We start from the raw sequence: 17228 nt of genomic DNA on the forward strand, positions 1-17228 counted from the left end.
TCGTTCTTGCTCAGGCTGGTCTCGAACTCCTGAGCTCAAGCAATCCTCCCGCCTCGGCCTCCCAGAGTGCTAGGATTATAGGTGTGAGCCACTGCACCAGGCCTCGGTTACTTTTTAAATGCATAAAATAATGTTACATACCTGCTTCTAATTTAGAGGTTGAATTGGCCCAGATCCTAAAATCTATACTCTTCACTATTCAGGGTAGAGGTTGACTGCAGTACACTGAAACTGTCAAACTAGGTCCATTCTTTGCTTCTGGGTTTGTGAAGTGTAGGAGAACACACAATTATGGTTTATGGTCCATTTCATCAAGAAATATGTTTTTCGAGTTCTGTTTTTTCAGCAGTTTGTAACTCACTGAAGAGCAGACAAGATATAGAAGCTGATTACTTTATACTTTGGGTGGATGAAATACTGGCTATGTGTGTTAAGCCTAAGAGAAAGAATTCAGAGCTGATACCATCACCTTGCTTTGGCCTCATAGGTCTCTTAAGTAAAAAATGCCTTTGTTACTAGCAGTTGTGAGTCTTGGTACTTCCTGGTGTATAGAAAATTTTATTTTCAATGTACTTCTTTGATTTGATATTCTTGATGATTATTTTTCTTCCTTCTACTTGTGTTGTAGTTTTCTTTGCTACACACGAAATCGCGTCATAGCAAAGGATTTAAATACGTAAAATAGCTTTCAAAATATCCTCAAAAATAAAAGTCATTAAAATTTAATAAAAACCACACTTAAGGTATAATATATATTTCTGTGCTTAGCTTTAGTTACTATCCAGCAGAAAATTTGATAGAGTACAAATGGCCACCTGATGAAACAGGAGAATACTATATGCTTCAAGAACAAGTCAGTGAATATTTGGGTGTGACCTCCTTTAAACGGAAATATCCAGGTACTTAAGTCTTAGTTTATGTAACAGATTAAGGCTAACTTTTAACTAATAATAATTCTTTACGATAGACTGTCGACTTCTGAATTCTTGTATGTGGATCATTTATATTTTATGTTCTTTTGCTCACTGATTTTCATTTACTACTGTCATTCAGCATCTCTTTCCACTGTTGAAATATTCTTATGGCTCATAAACTGATTTAAAAGCAAAATGAGAAAGGTGAATTTCCTGGTGAAAATTTTAGAAAAAATCATTTTATAGTGAAGAGTTTATCAGCTATATAAGCCATATTTGAATATGAGAAAGGCTATTCCTGATGAATAATTTAATATAGTTATTTATGTTACCTTCTTGTTTTGGATTATTCTATTTTCAATTTTATTCTGATTTTTATTTCTGAATTTATAAGATTTTTATGTAGTCTTTTAAATAACTTTTGGAATATGTAATATGAGGTACTAAAAATCAAAATTTTTAAGCTTTTCAAGGTTTTACAAATGCATACCGTTTTATTATTTTTAATAGCCTTTTGTTCTTTTTTTTGGAGATTTAGAGCGACGAGATTTGTCTCACAAGGAGAAACTCTACCTAAGAGAGTTAAATGTCATTACAGAAACTCAATGTACTCTAGGTAATAACAACTTATAATGTACATTTTTCAAGCTGATCTTTTATGACATGATATTGTATAAGTATTTATCTCCTTCCTAAAATAATTTTATAAAATTAAAATGAACTATTTAAATGCTAAAATATTTACTTCATTTTTGATTATTGTTAAAATGCAAAGGAGAAAGACACTTATACAGATGGTTCCCAACTTGCAATGGTTCGCCTTATGATTTTTCTACTTGACAGTGGTGTGAAAGTAATGCATATTCAGTAGAAACCATACTTCGAATATCTATACAACCATTCTGTTTTTCATTTAACACATTACATGAGATACTCCACACTTTATTATAAAATAGGCTTTGTGTTAGATGATTTTGCCCAACCGTAGGCCAATGTAAGTGTTCTGAGAACAATTAAAGCCGGCTAGGCTGAGCTATGATGTTTGGTAGGTTTAGGTGTATTAAATTCATTTTTGATTTATGATAGTTTCAACTTATGATGGGCTTATCAGATGTAACCCCATCATAAGTCAAGGACTACCTGTATTCTATAACAGAGTATAATTTTCCAGTAGAGTTGACAGAGTTGTCAAAGTGTTTGTGTTGTGTGCAAAATTTGTAGAGTAGGTTTTAAAAGTTATGGATCTTTCATTGGGCTTAGTGGTTCACGCTTGTTGTCTCAGCTACTTGGGAGGCTGAGACAGGAGAATCACTGGAGTGCAGGAGTTCAGGGCTGTAAGTGCACTGTGATCGCACCTGTGAATAGCACTGTACTCCAGCCTGGGCAACATAGCAAGACCCTGTCTTTAAAAAAAAAAAAAAGGCAAGTTTTGTTCAGTTTTTAGTTCTGTATAATTATCTCTGTGCTTTTTACTTTCATAAGAATTTTAATACAATATGGATACTTTTTATATAATATAAATTCGTGGGAGTTCATTTCAGCAATTGGTGAAATCTGACACTATTTTGAAAATCATCTCTACAATGTGCTGCTGATTTTGGTGAAATTTGAATTGACTGATATTTCTAGTATATGGAATTTGAAGACTAGAAACTGTAATACATTGAAAAATAATTTTTTTTGACTCATCTAATTTTCTGTATTACTTGTTAGTAGTTAGTATACATCATTATTTAACAGTTTCTAAGTAAAGGGATATATGTTTATAGAATGTAGAATCTTAAAAAAAAGTTTGTTTGGTTGAAAAATTGATTTATTTGCCTTTCAAGATAATCTTTTAATTCCTTGACTTTATATTAGGAATACTAAGTTTTATTATTTTCAAATGTATTCAAATATTTTGCTTTGACTATTAGAAAACCTTTTAAATGTGGAGAAGTTTAAAGAGAAGCCAATTTTGAAGAGTATTTTGTTCACTTAGCCTTAAAAGAGCTTTTTACTTTTTTTGCCTAACATAGGTTTAACAGCATTGCGCAGTGATGAAGTGATAGATTTAATGATAAAAGAATATCCAGCCAAACATGCTGAATATTCTGTTATCCTACAAGAAAAAGAACGTCAGCGAATCACAGACCATTATAAAGAGTATTCTGTAAGTAACCGAGGTGACTAGCATGTGTCATTTGGGTGGGAGAGAATGAAATTTTACAAACTTGTATATGATTTCCGACTGTAATGTTTTTCTTTCAGCAAATGCAACAACAGAATACTCAGAAAGTTGAAGCCAGCAAAGTGCCTGAGTATATTAAGAAAGCTGCCAAAAAAGCAGCTGAATTTAACAGCAATTTAAACCGGGAACGCATGGAAGAAAGAAGAGCTTATTTTGACTTGCAAACACATGTAGGATGACTTAAATGTAGTAGTCCCTGAACCTAGCTTATTACTTGCTATTTGCAGAATGCTCATTACCTCCTTCATTATTGTTTTTGTACCACCTATGTATTCTTTTCCTCCCCAGAACTTAAGATACTATTTTTAATGATGTGCCTAATAATACTCAATTTACTTCTTTTTTTTCTGTGAGATGCCTTTTGCTTTATGGTTGATATTCTACTGAATGAGACTAATAATAGCTACATATCATACATTCTCTGTGTCTCAAAGGGTGTTTTAAGAGATTTCCATATTATTAACCGCGTGAGGTTGGAACTAGTATTTCCATTTCATAGATGAGGAAATTGAGCTACAGAGAGGTCATGTAAGCTTCCTAGGTTATACTGCTGTTAAGTGGTGAGCAAGAGATACACCACCTTTCCTCAGAAATTATGCTCGTAGTGAACAGGTGGTAAAACTATCGCAGAACTGAAAACACCAACTGCCCTCAGGTTACAGCTCCCAGTGTCTCTTAAATTTCTAGCATTTTTGGGGGGGTTGGTGTGCATTGGGGAGCACGTGGGGATTCTTGTCCTAAAGGCTTGGTTCCTCTCACACTATCAGTTTTGTGTTTTTCTCTCTGTTAACATAGGTTATCCAGGTGCCTCGAGGGAAGTACAAAGTTTTGCCGACAGAGCGAACAAAGGTCAGTTCTTACCCAGTGGCTCTCATCCCCGGACAGTTCCAGGAATATTACAAGAGGTATTCAGTAGTTTTAGTTACTCTTGGTATCAGCTATTGGTAAGGGGTTTCAGAGCCACTCGTACTTGCCTCCTAACAGATTCTGCATCTGTAAATATCATTATGCCATAAGATGTTGTTCTGGATTTGTGTCGATACTCCTCGTCTTCTCTGGTCCTTGGTGCACAGCACCCTTCAACCAGAATTGGAACATCTAGGGGTGAAGCTTGGGCTGCCCACGTCTGGAGGTCTCCGCCCCTCCCTGCTCAGAGTATGTCTGTGTCCAGCAGTGCTAGCACCACTCCAAAGCTTGCTGGAAATGCAGAATCTCTGGCTCAGCCCCAGACCTGCTGACTCAGAGCCTGCATTTTAACAGATGATTCCACAATTCACGTGCAGATGAGAGTTTGAGAAGCACTTGAGCTGCAGAGATGACTGGAGGAGCAGAGAGGCTGCTGGGGCGGGAACAGGCACCTGGCGCTCCAGCCACATTGCTGACCTGCCCCGGCTGCTGCTCCCCGTATGTGGACCCAAAATGCTGCTTTTCTCCTATCCCAACCTGAATGTAACTGAAAACACAGGGCTAACAGGTTCATTTTGTTTCAAAACCTCAGCTTTTACTTCAGCTTTAAACCTTACTCTGGAACCATGTGTTCTTTCAAACAGAGACTGTTCTTTAGAGCTGTGGTCCCCAACCCCTGGGCCTTGGACCGTTACTGGTCCACGGCCTCTCAGGAGCCGGGCCGCACAACAGGAGGTGAGCAAGGGCAAGCGAGCGAAGTTTCGTCTGTGTTTACAGATTCACAGCCGCTCCCCATCACTCACATCACCGCCTGAGCTCCACCTCCTGTCAGATCAGTGGGGGCATTAGTTGAAGGAAAGCAAGCTCAGGGCTCCCACTGATTCTGCATTATGGTGAGTTGTGTAATTATTTCAGTATATATTATAATGTAACAATAATAGAAATAAAGTGCATGATAAATGTAATGCACTTGAACCATCCCCCGGCTCCCACCCTGGCCTGTGGGAAAATTGTCTTCCATGAAACCAGTCCCTGGTGCCAAAAAGGTTGGGGACCGGTGCTTTAAAGAACAGAATTTAAAGTGTAGAATCATACCATTCGAAAGTCAGATTTAAGACGTGGGCAGAAATTTTTATTTTTAAATTTTTTTGTTTTGGCATCAGCAAATTATTAACTGTGTACCAACCCCTTTGCTTTTTGGGGTGCTGTCTTAGTTGAGGGAGACCCTGATCCAGGGTCCCTTCCTGAATAGGGGCTCTCCCGAGGCTGAGAATGGAGGTGAGGCACTGTCTGACTAGGGGAGGGGTTGCCAGTCTCTGGTTTCAGACAGAATTGATAGAATGCGTTAGGATACACACTTTCCAGATTCGTTCAAAATAATTTGTTACTGAAAATTTTGTTTCTTAAATTATATGTTAGGTAATATCACGTACGATGCACTGTTGCAATTTACAGGCATCAACTTACTTAATCCACACTGGGGCTCTGTGAGGTGCACTCTGTTGTTAGACCTGTGCTGCGAGTGAGGGACTGGCTGCCAGCGCGGGGGCAGCAGCCACTGGGGACGGAGGTGGGGCGGCAGGCCTGGGCCCTGGCTCTTGCGCACTGTTCTGTATTGCTACAGTTGCACCCTTATCTGCTGACATTTTATCTATTTTTTTCTTTTTTGGGTTGAGAGTAAAGAGGAGAGGCATTATCTTTAGATGGTAATAGTCAAATGCTATTTTATGCGTTCAATCTAGTGAAAAAGTGTTTAGCCTTTTTATTTATTACTTATCCCCACTTTATGACCAAAATGGAAAATTAATTATCTCTAATCATTTTTCAAAAGTATTTGGGGTTAATTGAGAAGATCGAGGCTACCTTCGTAGTCAGAGTTTAGTCTATTCATATTTAATAATAAAGGAAAACTGAAAATAGTGTCTGCACCTAGGTACTCACCAGATGAGCTGCGGTATTTGCCGCTGAACACAGCCCTGTACGAGCCCCCTCTGGATCCCGAGCTGCCTGCTCTAGACAGCGATGGCGATTCAGACGACGTGGAAGATGGTCGCGGTGACGAGAAACGGAAAAGTAAAGGCGCTTCGGTGAGAACGTTTGTCTTTGCTAGGAAGCATTCCCTTCCCTTGAACTCTTGCTGGTTGCTTTCCTGGAATGTTGAATTGGACTCGTGTCACCACCTCTGTTTGAAAAAGGACAGTTGCATATAATTTCCAGAAAGCTTTCATCAAGAAAAGTTCTTTATTGTGTGTGTTGATATAAACAAGCAGTGCATGGCCTTTGGTAAGTTCTGTATTTAAAATCTCCCCTCTGTAGTTATCGTGTGCACACTGGGAAAGGTTAGGAGCGTTAGTTTACAGTCTTTATTCAGCTTGCCGTCTATTTAGCTTAAAATATTGAACAAAACAGACTTTGATCTGTTACCACAGAGGATTGTATTTTTCTAGATTTGAGTGAATCCATTAACTTGCGTTCCTGTTGCTTAATTAATCTTAGACTTCTACAGGCAAACATGCTGACTAATAAGTTGTTCTGTTGGTCAGGTTTGCCTATATGACATTTTTTGGTAGCAAAATGCAGTTGCAAGGCAGTGGGCAGTTGGTGTACTTTGTGGACATGAAGGAGAACAAAAGCCCAATGATGGTATTGGGTTTTGATCCTGCTGGTGACACAGGGTTTTGGGTTTCTTTAGCATTGTGTTTTAAGTAACTGACCATTTTAAACTTTCCACTGTAGCCAACCTGAACTTGAGAGTGTGCTGCCATTGAATGGGCATAATATTTCCTTGTCATGAACAGCTTCAAAAATGTACTTACTAAATTGGGTTATGTAAAATACGATGCTATTCAGGTATTAAAGCGGTGGTCCCACTTTTCTGTCATGTTGCTAAAAGAGGGGAGGCTATGGTTTTGAGGGTGCTGAAGCTGACTTCCTCTCTCACTGCTAGGAAGAGTGCAAATTAATCCAATACTTTGGGAAAGCATTTTGACAGCATACCAGGAATTTTAACTTTCACAGAATTTGACTTAGCACATCTACTACACTAATAGAATTTATCTTAAGGACTTAATGAGATGCTGACAAAATTTAATTAGAAAAAAATGTCCATTTGAGTGTTTATAGTATTAAATGGAAATTAGGAATAAATCTTAATGTCCACAGTGGGTGATATTCAAAGAATATTTAATGATCATAAGAAAACACATGTAACACTTTAAAAAATACTAAAACACACACATGCGCACACACAGAGTGTAATTCAATTTTGTGTTTTAAAAAATGAGGGCGCATTATATAGGTGAGGGTGTGTGTAAGAGGGAGTCTGTCTGTGTGTATAGAAACACACACCCAGAAAAACGATAAAGGCAATACATTCATGTTTATAGTCATGGTCTTAGAGTGGCTATGGATAACCTAATTTTTTCATTTATAATTTTATAATTTATATGAACACAAAATTGTTATTCTAATTAGAAACTTTTAAATTGTAAAATGAAGAATTAAATGGTTAGATATTGAGATCTTAAACCTTGAACATGTAAAATATGTCGGATGTGTTATAAATAGTTGGGGCATTGACCTTGCATAGTTTAACGTTATGAAAACACAAATGTGTGCTTGAAGGACTTTCCTAATGACCTGTATTACTCAGTGAAAACACCCACACTTATTTGTGACAATATGTTTTTGTGTGAAACAAGATACCTCCCTTGTGACATGAAAAATGATATTGAAGCTGTATGGCATAATAATAGATGAAGTAGATAACTCTATTTTTGTTGATTGAAGTCAAAAAACAAAGTTGATTAAGGTACTTCACTGATATAAGTTGAGTTAGCTTTATACTATATTGTCCTTAAAAGAAGGGTGAATGATTTTTAACATAACTTATTTTAGTCTTCACTGGAAAAAGTTTTCTTATATTTAGAATGATCTTTTTATTTTTAAATTGACAAAACTTTAAAACTCTTTTTTGAATATTTTCCATAGTTATCAGAATTCAGACTCAAATCTGTCTTAATTCCAAGGAATCCTTGTTTTTGCCTTTTGAACCCCAGGACAGCTCCTCTGGCAATGTATCCGAAGGGGAAAGCCCTCCCGACAGCCAGGAGGATTCCTTCCAGGGAAGACAGAAATCTAAAGACAAAGCTGCTACTCCGAGAAAAGATGGTTCCAAACGCTCTGTACTGTCCAAATCAGTTCCTGGGTACAAGGTAGAAGAAAAAAGCCCCTGACTCAGCTTCTTTACTGACCAGCCTCTCTCCCTGACATGTTTAACTTTGACCTTCACCAGTGTGGAGCTTCTGCCTGCTGTACCCCTGCTGTTCTCTGCGGTGTGCCCTCTGGCAGCTGCTTCCTGTTCCGCTTGTTCCCTGGGGGCTTTCCTGTCACTTTGGCTATGGTTTTTAGCTTCTGTTTTCTGTATATGTACCATTTGAGTCTTTTTTTTCTTTTATATCATAACCAGGCAAGTATGGGTTTTTAAAACATTGTTTCATAGGCAGAACTTTATACTTCTTCCCTTGGAGTAGAGATGATAATTATCTGGCATTTTAAACATCCCAGCATCTAGTACGGCTAAACCTGCTGAGCAGCTAAGCACGGGTGGATAACTGCTAGAGTAAGTTGCCTTTCTGTGGCGCCTTTCACTAAGAAAGACAGGGGTTTAACCTAAGGATTATGCGATCCATCTGCCAAATTCAGCCTACTCTGGGATAGAAAATAGTAAAACCTGTTATTTACATTGTGGTGATTTTTAGCATAACTTTGGCAAATAGCCTATATGATTATATGACAGATATTAAAACTTACTTGTTAACTTTTTGATCTGATTATTCTCAGAGTAAAGTAGTAGGTTGTCAGCAACTATTAACATTATTTTTAATGTTTCCTCCCTCTGTCTGCCCTCTCTTTTCTTTTGAAGAAAAGGTGAGGTGAGAAGTGAGTAGCCTTACTTGCATGTAGGCATTTCAGAAGATCATAAAAGGAATAGAATTAGCTGTACAATTTTATGTTTTGGATGGTGATAGTAAAACATACAGTTATTTTGGTTTGGAATGTATTAGAATATGCTTTTTATTATGCTTATGAAGGTGTATTGAAGGAAAGTTTTAGAGTAAGGTGATGAGAAAGTTTTGCCAAGTGAAACTGCTGAACACCTTGTTGTATGTCAGAATTGCGAGTGTGGTAAATAAAGCCACAAGAACATACTGACGTGAGCTGTTAGCTTCCCTCAAGCTAACCAGAACACTTTCTAACAGTTCATTTACCTTTCTTTTCTTGAAGTAAAAAAAAAGCAACCTAATAAATGAGCGTATTCCATATTTTGTTAGAAAATGCCTTTATAGGCAAGCAGATTTTAAGATTCATTCAGCAAGGGTTGGCTTCCAAGGGTGGCTTCAACGGGCTGCAGCTGTGTGGTTTTGTACTTGTTTTTACATATATAGCTTATCTAATTTCTTAAAGATTTAAATTAATGCTTAATAATCGAAAGCAAATGAACTCCAAAGATTAAATCTTGGAAACAGCCCACGTGCATGAGCGTGTGCTACTGGTCTGTATGTGCTTCAGGTGGGAGTGGCAGCTCAGAGCACACTGCCCTGTGACTCCTCAATGTTCAGTAGGTCTTTCTAACTGCAAGCCTGATTGATCATGGGTTGGAAAAAGAACAACATTGAAAGATGTTTTTATACAGGCTGAAAATGAAAACTACTCAACTGTCATTGATTTCAGTATATAAGAAATTAAATAGATTAACATAAATTAATAGTACTCAAGGGAGTCTGATATGCAAAATATACATTTTATAATCTGTGTACATTTTTACTACTTAAAAGAATAAACTGCAGGTATTTCAAAGATGGGAACTACCAGTATCTAGATGTAATACATTAATGTGAACATGTTTATTAAAAGTTAACCTCTCTATGAAAAGTATTAATAAGCCAAGATGTGCCTAAATATTAGGGTACTTCAAGCTGAAGGTCATATATATAAATATGTTTTAAAATATGAGAGTTAAGAATGATGATGTATCTGATGTCTTGCTTAATAAGATTGACTAGTGCTTGCCCTTAATTTGTAGGACGGTATTGTTTAGGTTACATTAACCTGAAATTTAAAGCATAATTGTTAGGATTCAGGCCCATAAGTGTATAATTAAAATCTATACTATATTAGTGCTACCATGAAAGTCTCACTTATGTTTGGCTGGTTTTCGAGCAGAAAAATAAGCGTACTATGAGCCTTTGATTTGAGATTCTGAGAACTGTGAGGATGGTTTTACTTTTCTTGTCAGTAGTGAAACCCTGGTATCAGTGCAGTTGTTGGGAGTAGAACTGGTTGTGCCGGACACATGTAGGGTTCTGTCCCACTCGTCTTCAGGGGGTTCTGCACGTTATTCCCTTTCCTCCTCCCCCAGCTCCACAGCCCATAGTCGCTAGCTGATGTGTAGAGTCCTGGATGCAAATATTGTGGTTTCTTAGAGGTCAGGGCTTGAATGCACAAAGGATTTTTGTAAACTGAGCTGCAGCATCACGGCAGAAAATGCTACAAAGCTGTCTCTTTCTTCCCCTCCTCTCCCATCTCTCCCTCTTTTCATCAAGATGAAGAATATTGGGCAAGAATAATTTTAAGTGATTTAACAAAACATTATGATTTAAGCTTTGAAGGAAACCTAGAGTTTTCGTGGTGTCCCTTTTATCGTAGGTGTTTAATGTATATTTTAATAATTATAGAACTTGAATTGCTGTAGAATGTGAATGACTAGCCTTGCATTTTATTCCTTTTGACTTTTGTTTGTAAAGGATCTCCTGTGAGCTCTCTTTTTATGATTTAATATGTGTGGTTACTTCCCTGACTTTAGTGAAAAGGTATTAGAGTACTTACTCTGCCATTATCTAACTTCAACTGCAAGTATTAAGTAAGTATATCTTTTACATTTAGTACAGGTCCCATAACCAAAAGAGATTTCTTAGTTTTGGTGGATCGAGAGGTAGCTTTCTGCTGTATATTATGGCAGCTAAAGATCTGATCATAACTGACCCGGAACTTGGATCATGGAAGTGCACTTCGTAGCTACTTGTGTCTAGGTGTAGGAGCACACGATGAGAACCTTATGCTTAGAATGTAGCGGTATCAACAGAGGGTGACTACACTGCAAGACTTAAAAGGTTTAAGCGTGTGACACTATCCTTTTGTTGGGGGGAGCAGGGTATAAAAATACACATACAGGAGATATAGAATAGTTAACAGTAAAATTTTATATGTTATGTTTACCTTCCTTGATATTTATTATTTTGTAGAGACATTTGTGAATGTTTAGAGTTGTTTTTATTATATTTATGTATAAGGTTGACTTTTTTTAAATAAATAAGCCAAAAATTCTTTTTGAATGCCTCTGTCATCTTTTGCAAAGAAAGATAACTTAAAAAGTAAAAACCTTAGAAGAATTAAGAACAAATTCTTTAGGCCTAACAAGTTAGGCAGGTGGCAGTGAGACATTTCAAAGCTGGAATACTATATACACAAAGTTTGAGTTTTGTTTAGGTTCCTCTTGGGTTCAGTAACTTAGGAAAGGCAAATACAAGATGCATTTGGATGGGCTGGAATAAAATAGAAGTGTAACAGTTCTACTTAAAACCACCTTTCCCCAGTTCGTGTATGTGTCTTTATGTCCATGCTCCTGCCCCTATGTCATTCTCGGCCCATGTGTCCTCTTCTCTGCCACTGTCACATATTCCTACAGCACGAGTGGACGTCACTTTGTAGTGGTCACAGCTGTGATGTTGGGATGCCCTTTCTGGTTGCTTTGGGTACAGTGAACCCTTTTCCCTTTGTCCTTTTCCATGTGTTGCCAAATATATTTAAAGTCCAAATACTTTCATTGGACTATGCATATTTTTAATCTGAAAGATGAGCAATACTCAAAAAACATGTTTTATTAAAGTAACTGCAGTTGTTTTTTGCTGAAAAAATGTATTTTTCTGAAAATGTATTTTTCCCTTTTATGTTTTACATTTCATAGTGAATCCTTTTTTCCCTAAGCTTAGGTTCTTTTAATTTATTAGATATGCAAAGGGAATAATCACATGACTGTTTTCTGCAAACATTTACACATGACAATGTATGCACGAGACATCTTTCAATTAAAAATGTTAAAACTGATTTTTTAACTTAGATTTTATAGATCTAGTTTTACAACTTTGGAAAACATCAATTTTTAAACAAAATCAACATATAAGCTGCTTAAAACTTAAGTATGTCTTTTATAATAAGTCTATTTTACATGTAATGGTGACTTAGGACTTGGATTTTCTCTTCCAGTTAATAGGGACATCACATTATGTTGAGTTTTTCCTTCCAGTTCATTATTCAGATCTTACTGCGTATGTAGGAAGTACAGAATGCTACATTTAATCTTAACATGAGATCATGCTCTTTACAAAGTTTTAAAATGAAATCTAAGGCTTTTGTCAGTAGACTGTCTTATGTCCTGAGCAGACTCAATGTCAAATTACGTCTGTCAGAAAGGTTTGAACATAAAGGGAACATTAGCAAGTTATCAAAAGTAAAGTTAAGGAAGTAGAGTAACAGAATTCCTTTTGAACCCATAGTAAGCTCTTCTGGCATGAATTTATAGCCCTCTTCTACCCTTCCAGCCAAAGGTCATTCCAAATGCTATATGTGGAATTTGTCTGAAGGGTAAGGAGTCCAACAAGAAAGGAAAGGCTGAATCACTTATACACTGCTCCCAATGTGATAACAGTGGTGAGTATTGAAATGTCTTCTTAAAATTTTAACCACCCTATTTGTTGCTTCAAAAACTAGGATTTATAGTTTGAGCTAGACTTCAACCAAAGAATCATCAAATACGCAGGATAACTTCTGCGGCATAGACAGGGCCCATGTTATTTTCTTTAACAATGTATTTCATTTCTCTTTGGCAATTAAATATAACAGCCATTCTTGGGAAGTCCTAGAGAAAACTAGTATTTTATATGCCATAGTAAGATAAAAATTGTGTGAAATACTACTAATACTGGTTTTGATTTAGGCCATCCTTCTTGCCTGGATATGACCATGGAGCTTGTTTCTATGATTAAGACCTACCCATGGCAATGTATGGAATGTAAAACATGCATTATATGTGGACAACCCCACCATGAAGAAGAAATGATGTTCTGTGATGTGTGTGACAGAGGTTATCATACTTTTTGTGTGGGCCTTGGTGCTATTCCATCAGGTAAAGATTGAAAAAAAGAAAGAACACTGTCTTTGAGCGATGAGACTTGCCCAGCATCTCCTTTAGGCTGCATAAGCACTGTGAGGACATGAGGAGCCTGCAGACCCTTATGTTCAAATGTGACCAAAGCTGTGACCACCCAGGTCATGAACGCAGCTATTCATCCCCAGACAGCCCAACTAAAGGACAAATAAGATGTCAGAATGCCTAGGCTAAGTTTTAGAAGTATAGTTCAATTTATAAGATGAGCCTGGTGGTGTTCTACTGAAAAACCTGAAGTAACAGACCATTAATTTGTTTCAAAGCTTTGATTTTATTTTTGTATATCATCTATTTAGAAATTTAACAAAATGATTGCTATGTCTTTATACATATTAAACCAGATTTCTGTAAATTGAGGCAGCATGACAATTCCAGATAACTTTAGAATAAACACAGAATCGAATAAATCACAGTAACTGGACTAAAACGTTACACAGATAATTGTGTAAATTTAGAACTTATTTGCATAGTTAACACCGTATAATACTCTATAAAATATACGCCTAAAGCTAAGTTTCCTGGGAGTCATTAAGAAGCAAGCAACTTAAATAATGACTTAAGGTTATGTTGTAATTCAGATCAAGTAAATATGTAGTAGTTTATCGTTGTGCTTTAAAAACTTGAAAGTGCTACATCAGCACAGTACATCAGGACTTCAGAGAATGCTGTTAGACACACAACTGCCAGTAAACAGCCGAAGGCGGCTTTAAAAAGCTAAATTCAGTAATGGGTTTTATGTTGGGATTTTTATTAAACTTTTGAAGTTTGATACTGTTTGAATTTCAGGAAGATTACAATAATCTTGTGAAGGTCCGGAACATTGTGTAGCATGGCTTTCTCCCCCAACCCCCTTAATTTACACTGAATCTCACGTGGCATTGATTACATTGGTTATTTCAGGGGAAGTTTACATTTTTCCCCTTAAATTAAGAAACTTCTTTAGTGCCCTTCTCAACGCAAATTCCAGAGAGGAACATCATTAGTGACAGCTAAGGAAGGATAGCGTAAATGGGCTTATAATTCAGTCCTGTAAAAATAAAGTTTCGTTTATATTAACTAACAATTTTTCTCCTAGGTCGCTGGATTTGTGACTGTTGTCAGCGAGCCCCCCCAACACCCAGGAAAGTGGGCAGAAGGGGGAAAAACAGCAAAGAGGGATAAAATAGGTTTTTGACCCTAATGTTGTATATGCATTTAAGTGGAATATTTGGTGCCAATTTATTTACATTTTCATTTTTATGTCAATAAAAGAATTTTGAAATTTAAATACAGGCTTAAAATCTGCAGTTGATTTGTTATGACCTACTCTTACCCTTGAAACTAATTCCAAGTAGAGAATCTTCCAAAAGAGTTTTTACCTCTTAGTACTTTGGCTCTCTTCAAAAATTCAGTGGAAATATTTAGCAACTTAATTAAAAATACTTAACTATTTCTCCAGTAGCCTGAAAAGTTACTATTATTTTCATGAAACTTTCCTAATATGCATTATTTCTGGCCTACCATAGGCAGTATTACAAAGTTATTTAATAACTAAAAAATTTTAATTGATAGGTAGCCCAAGATTAAAATGACAAACGGCCTATTAAGATTTGGTGCAGCTGGATTTAAAATTGCAATTATTGGCACAGGAACAAAAAGTCTGTAAATACCTGCCTGCCAGGAAATCCTGTTTGGATAGAAAGTACCAGCCCTACAGGGGCTTTAGTCCCGGCTCAGGGGAGTGTAAATAAATCATTACATTTCCGAAGTGATTTTAGTTACTCTTGAAAACTTACACACTGAACTTCGTTTAGAATCTCTAGAATAAAATTATAATGTTATCAACCTTTTAATATGATCTGTGTAACTGCATGAAAGGTTGCTCTATTTTGATTTCTTTTGTATAATAAACCTAAGTCACTGCAGTAATCTTTTTCATCACCTGACAATCAAAATGGAGTTTGAACGTTTTATTGTGTATATTCCTTTTATAGGAGTTTTGATCTCGAAAACAAATAATGTGCTTGCCGCTTTTCCAATTTAGGGGTTTTGGGGTAACTGAGGTAAAAAAAAAGAACTGTATATGGCTTTATTTTTCCATTCCTCAACTAGAAACGGTAACCAGAACTTCAACCAGGTAAAAGTAGCAAGGTTCACAGCAAACTGCAATCAACGTCATAGCTTAGGGGTATTATACTCCAGAGTATGCTAAGTGACTCAGAAAAGAATTTCAAGTACCAGTTTCAAAATACTAATTAATATTGTCCAAAGAACAGATTCCTCCTCTTGAGGTGCGTCTTCCGGAGCATAAGCGTGCTTCTGACCGGGGTCTGTGCCATCTGAGGAGTAAGCAGGCTCACCAAGTGGGTACTGTTCGATTGTTTTATCGTAATACACTTTCATTTCAAACTCGCTCTCGTGGTGAGATGGGTGTCCGTAGATCCCTATTCCCACAGGGCGCTGGAAATGTGCTGGTATGAAAACAACGTCCTGGCCACAGGTGACCGACTGTAACTCATAGTCATCGAAACTCGGATGGAGGGTGCTATCGGATACGTACAGGTCTGCATCTCCTTTTAAGCTCTGCATCTTAAGAATGATCTTTCCCTCATGATTTAACCTCAAGTAACTATAATTCCCAGCTCCTATCTGACCCTGAACAACGTGCAGAAGGATCCATTCTTCCGGGACGTCCTCCTCTTCAGAGCAGTTCGCTAAGGACAAGGCCTGCGATGCCAGCAGCATCAGCAGAGCTCTCCTCCAGGGAGCTGCTGTCCTCCGGGGAGCGGCCATGGCTGGAGGGCTCAGCTCATGGACTTCCTCATCTGTCAGCGCTCTGTGGGCAAAACCACAGGTGACACGCTTAGCCACAGCGCCTGCCTCCGCGGGCGCCCCGCCAAGCAGGCCGGGGGCGTCTCCGGGCCCAGGGAGTCTTCAAGCCGGGCGAATCCATTTCGGGCCCACCCCGGGGCCCCCGCCACCAGCCAGGGAGGGGGACAGCAGGGCAGAGGAGAGGAGAGCAGAGGAGGAGGAAAGGGGAGCAGGGCAGAGGAGAGCGCAAGGGAGAGGGGGGACGCAAGGAAGGGAAGAGGGGAGAGGGAAGGGGAGAGGGGGGAAGGGCCGCCGAGCCTCCCCCAACAGCGCGGCGTCCACCAGGCGCGGGGCACGGCCGCCATCGCGCCTCCCGGACTCACCACCGCTCCCCGCAGGGCGCCGCGCGGCCCCAGGAGCATCCGGACCCCGGCCCGGGCCCGGCCGGAGGAGGCGGAAGTGAGGTCGCGACCCGGAAATGAAACAATGCGGAAGGGAGAAGCCTGGTAAGAACCGACCGGAAGGGAGGTGCCACACGGAAGTGAGGCAGATGGAGGATAGAGGTGCAGCTTGGACATCGCGAGAATGGCCAAGGGGCGTGGCCTCCAAGGGGCGGTTCGTAACCATAGCGACGCGGACGCGGACACGGACGCGGACGCGGGCGGGGCCGGAGTCCTCCGGTGTTTGCGGAGCCCAGGCGGAATCCGACGAGAGCGGACCTGACTGCGGGTGAGGGACGCGTCTACCGGCACGCCGGGTCTGGCACCTGTTCTCTGTTCCCCTGTATGAGCGCCCGGGTCCTCGTCCCCCCACACACGAGACACTCCGGTACCCGTCCCCGCCCCCCACACACGAGACACTCCGGGTCCCCGTCCCCGCCCCCCACACACGAGACACTCCGGGTCCCCGTCCCCCCCACACACGAGACACTCCGGGTCCCGGTCGGGTCCGCAGTGGGCAGCCTGGCCGGCCGCGCGGGGTCGGGCAGCGCTGCGGGGGAGGGTCCGGGCGCCGGCTCATGTTTCTTTCCAGAACTGGGCACTTTGTGAAATGCCCCTTGAGGAAGCGTCGCACGGAGCTGAATTTAGAGTCGGGATTTATC

The 17228-nt window shown here is 39.2% G+C and overlaps 2 protein-coding genes across 3 annotated transcripts in view; one reads left to right on the top strand and one right to left on the bottom strand.

Annotated features, from left to right (window-relative positions):
- Window positions 1-14603, top strand: part of PHF10 (PHD finger protein 10) — a 26040-nt gene extending 11437 nt beyond the window's left edge. The window contains exons 2-11 of one of the 2 annotated variants that reach the window (XM_012659312.1): window positions 769-899; window positions 1447-1530; window positions 2933-3066; window positions 3165-3314; window positions 3940-4049; window positions 5984-6137; window positions 8109-8264; window positions 12711-12819; window positions 13106-13294; window positions 14412-14603. In XM_012659312.1, the coding sequence (XP_012514766.1) occupies window positions 769-899; window positions 1447-1530; window positions 2933-3066; window positions 3165-3314; window positions 3940-4049; window positions 5984-6137; window positions 8109-8264; window positions 12711-12819; window positions 13106-13294; window positions 14412-14497 (1303 nt within the window). In that variant the 3' untranslated portion in view covers window positions 14498-14603. The remainder of the gene's footprint in view (window positions 1-768; window positions 900-1446; window positions 1531-2932; window positions 3067-3164; window positions 3315-3939; window positions 4050-5983; window positions 6138-8108; window positions 8265-12710; window positions 12820-13105; window positions 13295-14411) is intronic. The other variant, XM_012659313.1, reaches the window with a different exon arrangement.
- A 79-nt stretch (window positions 14604-14682) lies between these two features.
- On the bottom strand, window positions 14683-16612 carry LOC105822338 (chromosome unknown open reading frame, human C6orf120). Its single transcript, XM_012659314.1, has 2 exons — window positions 16510-16612; window positions 14683-16151 (listed from the first exon to the last, which is right to left on the bottom strand). Exon 2 carries the CDS (start codon window positions 16106-16108, stop codon window positions 15533-15535), a length of 576 nt encoding a protein of 191 aa, XP_012514768.1. The 5' UTR covers window positions 16109-16151; window positions 16510-16612; the 3' UTR covers window positions 14683-15532.
- Between the last annotated feature and the right edge of the window lie 616 nt (window positions 16613-17228).

This window comes from Propithecus coquereli, unplaced genomic scaffold, assembly GCF_000956105.1.
Source record: "Propithecus coquereli isolate 6110/MARCELLA unplaced genomic scaffold, Pcoq_1.0 Scaffold602, whole genome shotgun sequence".
Taxonomy (NCBI): domain Eukaryota; kingdom Metazoa; phylum Chordata; class Mammalia; order Primates; family Indriidae; genus Propithecus; species Propithecus coquereli.